The following is a 6988-nucleotide window of genomic DNA, read 5'->3' as shown; positions in this document are numbered from 1 at the left end:
AAACATTGACTAGCCTCGCTTTTGAGATCCTAAAACCCTTAGGAAAACCACTCATAGAGCAATCCTAAAACCATAGGTTTTATTTTTCATTCAAAAAAATCTAACTTTTGTTTCTCTCTAGTTTTTTTGAAACCACCTTAGATAGAATTTCTATACCCAACACTCTCTCTCTTCAAAATTTTTTGTTTTAAGCCAAAAATATAGGAAACCCATAAATCTACTTCTAAAACCTTGTTAGCTCGGTTGCTTGATCCTTTTTCGATAAATAACCTTTTCATTGATAAAAGCCTCACTTCTTATGAAGTGCCGCGAAGGCTTTTTGTCACTCTTGGCAATTGTTTTTGAATAAGCTAGTTGCGGAACAACATCGAAAGGTCCTTTCAACCTTGCTAACACTTGTTTTTGCTAACTTTGCATTTCCACTTTGCGTCCAGTCCATTGTTCATGCACTCATTTTGCTAGCTTGGTCTCAACTTTATTGATGAAAGCTTTCATATCCATGTTAATGCTTCACGTGAGCATTTTCCTTTTTGCAATCTTGTGTAAACATGGTGTTTAGACATGATTGAAGACCATCATCATTTAGTTACCAAGCTATGAGGTTGCATTTGGTTGGTTTATAAGCTTTGCAATGCGCTTTATTTTTTCTTGTGCTATGAAGGCCTACTGATCTTGGATAGACATGGTGTTTTGACCTTTGTTAAATAAGTCTTTGTGGCTATGGAGAAGTTCGGCAATCTAGTTATAAACATGGTGTTTAGAACTAGGTGTAAACATTGTCTTTGTTTATATACCTTCCTCTCATTTGCATTTACACTAGCACACACGTACACTCACTAGTTTCGCTAAGCTAACTTTGCCACAAATTGAGATCTTAGGAATGGTAGGTTTGTTGGCATTTGTTTCTACTCCCGACCATCACCCCGGGGGTAGTGTGTGTTTAAAATGTTTTGCAGGCATGAAGAAGCGCTCCCATGAGTTCAAGACCAAAAGAATTTCAATCAAGATCGTCAACATCGTCGAAACCCGAGAAGGACGCAGCTGTTTTCATCAATTTGAGAACATGTTCAGAGCTGTACAAGAAGCAAAAAGTTTATATTCAGAAGCTCCATCAAATTCTCATTCCAACGCATTCAAGATCAATGAATTTGAAGACCCGTACAAGGAGATATGGCAAGAACATTGGACGTTGCACGTTCTGAAATTCGTCGGGACAGATTGCAGCGCTGGGATAAAATGGACATAACTCTCTTGTTCGGAATCAATTTTGGGCGAATAAGGACTCGTTGGAAATAAAAATTCGTGCACTTCGTAATGGAGCAATGTTTTAGTACAGGTTCTGTTCTGTAAATTGAAAGAAAAATTCGTGAAGATGAGGCAGCAATGATACAACGAGGAATTGAAAGTGGCGACGATGACGTGAAGCAATGATTGGGACCATGACTTAGTACAAGAAGAAGTTGAAGGAAATTGAGGCAACAAAGTTGAAGACACATTGAAGATGATATTCATACACATGAGGGAAGGACTTCAAGAATTTCAAGATGGTCCATCTTCTCCTTCCACGCCTAGCATCATGCTAAGCATGAGGGAGGATTTCGTGGACAAGGAAGAAAGATCTCATGGAGTAAGATAATCACGGTTGCCACAAGATTCTTATGATTATTCTTCCATGCTTAGCACAATGCTTAAGTATGGGGGAGGCCGCGCTACACTTCATTACGAGCATCGAGAAGGACGGTAATTCTTCCTCAACTCTCTCTTTTTCTAAATGCTTGTACATATATGCCTTCAACCATAGATGCAACCTTTGTATATATCTCTCAACCTATCACATGGCTTCTAGGAGGACAACCTAGTTTTGTTTTTATTTTCAATAAGTGTAGGATCACCATCACTTTGTGCTCACCACATTGATACATTTTGGCAATGCCTTATGCTTATGGAAAAATGATGAAAGTTGCTGCTTTGTTTTACCTACGCTATGTTGTATATGATTTGACCATTTGCTCTCAATTAAATGGAATTAAAATGATTAAATACCGGCTCTTTTATTTGTGGAGGTTAAATGACTAAATTCTAAACCCACATATTATATGTTGCTCTTTGATTTAAGTCTACCGATGACCTTACACCTTGTGTTGTTTAATTTAAAAACTTAATTCCTATGATATCTACATTTGCGAATCTCTTGCAAAGTTCTACCTACCAAAGCCTATAGAAGCATATTCTTTTATGATGAAACCTTTAGATTGCAAACTTATATTTTGATGAGTTGGATTAAGATTGATTTCTTTGGTATGAGACAAAGGAGCTGGTCATTCCGTTTTTGTTGTAACCTTCTTTCTGCTAGCCTATCTATCCATGCATTGTGAGTTTCCACTTCGGGAATTTTGCAAACCTCGCTGGATATCCACCCTAAACCAAAAATATCTTTTTGTGATTACCTCCTTGACCACAACCCAATTTGAGTATGGATTATCATTTCGACGGAATCAAAAGAATCAAGGGCACCATATAAAGAAAAGTTTTGGGAGACAAGGCTCCCCGGAGATACTTTGATGCCTAATAGAATCGCGACTTGGCTTTGGGTTTGCTTTGCTCTTGCATGGTTTACCTAGAGTACATCAACTATCGTGTTCTTGTTGTTCGTTACCGATTATCCTCATGTAGTGATAGTATGCGGGAGGGAAAGGTTTTGATCCTGGAACACACCTTCAAGCGGTTTTACGAAGAAGAAGGTGAATTTGATATACTTACCCTAGCTAGTTGGTTCTCCCACTATTCATACTCGAGGACGAGCATTCGTTCAAGCATGGGGGGATGGCTGGGTAAGTATTCTATGTTATCAAAAGTTCTAAGGCGCAAAAAGAAAGAAAAATAAAATAAAAATAAAAAAAGGGGGAGAAAAGAAAAGAAAAAAAAAAGAGAAGAATAAAATGCTCCTTAGTTCTTTTTGGTTTCATTAATTTTCCAAGTTACTTTGAAGAATTATTCCATACTCAAATCTTCCAACCATGTGCAATCCGATAACGAGAACTTCATTTGTGTCTCGGGATCATCCATTTGCCACTTGCACATGTCCACCTATCTAAATGTGTGTGTTTCATCTTTCTCCCTCTCCAACATTATTTTCCAATGGCCTTTTTGACGAGTCTCAGTAAATCCAATAGATCTCTCTCTTAGTTTGACAATATTTCAGATATAATGTTTTGCTAGGATTGTTTTTACCTACCAAGCTCCACATAAGCCTTCCACTTTTATATGAGTAGAATAGGTTGAAAACAATCTAATGTAGGCTTGAGCGACTTGATGAGATGAGTATTTCCATGATCTTTTGCAAGAGAACCTCACTTATGTTTGATATGCATTCTTTTGAAAACTCTTCACGATGAAACAAGGTAAAGGTTTGAAGTTCGCTTAAGTTTGAGAGCATTGCATTTATTTATTATTGTGGCTTGTTCTTTAATTGCTAGTCTATCTTCCATAATGAAGAAGTAGCCGGTCACAACATGAACTTAAATGCTAAATACTTGAGAGAGCAATATGTCTTGTTATGTATGACTAAGTGCAGAGAGGACATTGAGGGGCAACGCTGATTTCTTTATAAGCAAAGCTCCTGGACTTACTCGAGGACGAGCAAGGTTTAAGCATGGGGGGAATGTTGGCGCTCCTTAAGTATCCGTTTTATCCCTTGTTTATCCTTGATAATGGCCTGAATTCAATATCAAAATCACTAACCGTCCTAACCCTGACCTAATTATTGGTCATTTTCACATATGCACATATATTTTGGAGGAACTTCGTTTTTGCAGGTTTTTGGCCTATTTTGGAGCATGAAATGACGAGGCCCGTGATCGAGCGCTAACACGGAGAAAGACGAAGGCCAAAGCCCAAAGGAAGGACCAAAGCCCATGTTGATTCGAAGCACATTCATGCACATCCATCCTCCAAGAGAGCCCAAAGGACCGAGCAAGATACTTCGGGATTAAGCAAAGCAAATGAAGATTTAAGGAAGGATTCCCTATCCTATCCTTTCCTCGAAGATATCTCCAAGATAACAACGTCCAAAGGGGTGCAATCGTGAAGGACAGAAACTCTAGAAGATGCGAGGAGTCTACACGCCAAAGATGAGACCGAGGCGAGCCCAAAAAGGGGTAGGCCGGCCGGCCTAGGCCAATGGGGCCGGCCGGCCCAGCCCTTTTCTGAGGCGGTTTGCCTTCCCCTTCGACCGGTGGCTTCCTCGGCTTATAAATAGCTCGCACCTTATTCAACTCGAAGCATCCATCCAACCAGAACTCGACGAAAACCTAGGGCCAAGACCGGAGGGAGACGATGGCCGCCGCAAGTCTTCGAAGTTGTTTAGGAGATGGCTTAGGCCATCCCTAGCCGCCATGGCCTCCCTGCGTGGTTGTGTCATGGTGGAGTTCATGAGCTAGTTGGAGTCGTCAATGGTGTATACGCGGTGGTGGCGATCCAAACGAATCTATTATGTGAGTAATGTCTTCATGTCATCCAATCTATTTAGCGATCATGTCTCTCCTCTTTCGATTTCGTTCTTGCTTTGGGTGCGCTTATTCCTAGATCTATTCTCGAGATAGATTGCTTGGGGTGTTCTTGTAGCTATGGTGGCTAGGAGTTCATACCGGATCTACCCAAAGGAGGTTCGACTTGCTTCAGGGTATCCCGTTGAAAAGGGGGGCGTCGTGACAGGCCGTCTCCACAGAGTAGGTTGGGTATCGAGGGATCGGATTGGAGGTTTTGATTTAAAGAGGCTTTGGATGAGATGCATGTTGATCTTACTCGTTTAGCTAGAACTACAACTAGAATGCGTGTGATAGGTTTAGTCATGCCTTCGGTCATGCTTTATCCTTACCGATGTTCATGGATGAGATCAACCTTCGTACATCACTCATATTTATCAAAGGTTCACCTTTTATATGCAATTAATGCTTCATGTTAGGATAGATCCGTTAGATTAGATGGAAAACCCTAGTAAGTTCATTGTCGATCCACGGATTGATAAACCTTGGGGGAATACTCTAAGGGAAAAGTTACCACGAACCGTGCGCTTGCGGTATACAAATCGGGGGCGTTAGTGAACGTCAACAGTGTTCTTCCGTTCACTCCCTTTATTCCCAGTGCTTCACTTTTTGCTGAAGAACTTCTTCTCTTTGTTTGCCAGGGCTCCTCGTCCCAGCAGCTCTCCCGCCGCCTCTGCTTCAGCAGGTGCTGGCTCCGGTGCCGAGCTAGGTGCCGCTGGTATGTCAACCCCGACCGGCCCCAGCCCCACACCCCGGACCACCGTCGGGGCTCCAGCGGGGGTCCAGGCGACCAGTGCCTCAGCGGCGACAGCGGGAGCGACAGCGGATGCGGGAGTCTCGGGTGCAGCGACCTCCGCCGTCCCGACGGCACCCGACGCAGCGGTGGCGGCGGACGCAGGAGTCTCGGGTGCAGCGACCTCCGCCGTACCGATGGCGCCCGACGCAGTGGCGGCGGTGGACACGGGAGTGCCAGGCGAGGCAACGCCTGATGCTGCGGGTCCCGAGGCCGCGGCTGCGGCGGCGGACACGTCGACACCAGGCGTGGCAACAGCGGACACAGCGGCGGCGGAGACGGCAACGCCGAGCACAGCAACACCCGACGAGGTGGCCCCCGAGGTCCCGGCTATGGCGGCAGGCGCGCCGTCACAGGGCTTGGCGTCGTCGAGCTCAGCGGCTCCGGACGCCGCGATCGCGAGCGCCTCGGCACCTGAGGGCCTGGCGTCCGCGCCAGATGCTCCCCTCCCCAGCTCCCCACTTGTAGTGGAGGAAGAACTGGAGGAGGTCCCTGGTAGGCGGCTCTTGCGGGGTTCGCCAGAGGAGGTTCCCCTCCCCCGGGTGCTGGTCCGGCTCCGGTGGACGATTGAAGAAGCAACTGGCACTGCCGAGGCTGCATTCCGGCGGGAGTTGGAGGCTCTGGAGAGCGAGCGTCAGCGCCTCGGCGACTGGCACACCCGCCTGGAGGAGCGCATGAAGGCCGAGGCCTCCCATGCCGCCACCGCTCGGTCCGAGCTCGAGGCCGACCGCGAGTCCTACCGAGTCAGTCTTCGGAAGGTGTTCGCTTGGGAGCTCGCGGTGGCAGGACGGGAGAAAGGCGTGGCGCTGCGGGAGGCAGATGTTGCCAAGGCGGAGGCCAGCCTTGCGGCCCAGAGATCCGTGATCGAGACTCGCAGCCAGAGTCTCGAGGTCCGCAAGCAGGAGCTCGAGAAGCTCTCTGAGACCCTGCATGGATGGCGCGAGCAGCTGCAGGTGACCGCCAGCCAGCAGGCGGTTGCCGAGATGGAGCTCGAGAAGGAGAGGCAGTCCCTTGCTAGGCGGGAATCCCACGCCACCAACATAGAGACCCAGCTTGGGCGCCAGCGCGATGGTGGAGAAGAAGGAGGCCACGCTCCAGGAGAAGGTCCCTGAAGGAGATGGTGGAGAAGAAGGAGGCCACGCTCCAGGAGAAGGTCCACCAGGTGGAGGCGGCCCAAGTGGCACTAAACGCCCAGGTGCAGGAGGCGGTCCAGGAGGCGGTCCGGAAGCTGCAGGAGGACCAGCGCGTGGGGGTCCAGTGGATCACCGACTGGGCGGGCGTAGCAAGCTCAGCTCTGGTGCCACTTGGGATGAGTCCCATCCAAGTGGCGAAGCCACCAGCTTCACTCGTCGATGCCCTCCCAGTGCTGGACTCCGCAGCAGAGAAGCTTCGGCGCCTGGATCAGATCCTCGTCGGTCACCTCGAGTCCGAGTGCCGTGAGCTGATCCGGATGGTGGCGGAGCACATTTTGACTTGCCTCCGGAGCCACGACCCCGCCATCTCGCTGGCCTCCATCGTTGAAGGTCCAGTGGCGGAGACGGAATCCCCCGCTTAGGAAAGCGTGCGGGAGGTCGTCCACTTCGTCGCTGCCTACTTCAAGCGGGAGCCTGCAGATCCCTGAGCGGAGTACCTGCATAGCTGACCATCGCAG

At 47.6% G+C, this 6988-nt stretch overlaps 1 protein-coding gene across 1 annotated transcript; it reads left to right on the top strand.

Annotated features, from left to right (window-relative positions):
* Positions 1 to 5474: 5474 nt before the first annotated feature.
* LOC120656325 (translation initiation factor IF-2-like) lies at positions 5475 to 6449 on the top strand. Its single transcript, XM_039934382.1, has 2 exons — positions 5475 to 5970; positions 6124 to 6449. Exons 1-2 carry the CDS (start codon positions 5475 to 5477, stop codon positions 6447 to 6449), a joined length of 822 nt encoding a protein of 273 aa, XP_039790316.1.
* The last annotated feature ends 539 nt before the right edge of the window (positions 6450 to 6988 follow it).

The sequence above is a fragment of the Panicum virgatum genome, chromosome 1K (genome assembly GCF_016808335.1).
Source record: "Panicum virgatum strain AP13 chromosome 1K, P.virgatum_v5, whole genome shotgun sequence".
In the NCBI taxonomy this organism is placed as follows: Eukaryota; Viridiplantae; Streptophyta; class Magnoliopsida; order Poales; family Poaceae; genus Panicum; species Panicum virgatum.
Note: the sequence above shows the minus strand (reverse complement) of the source record. Positions and strands in the feature narration are given on the sequence as shown.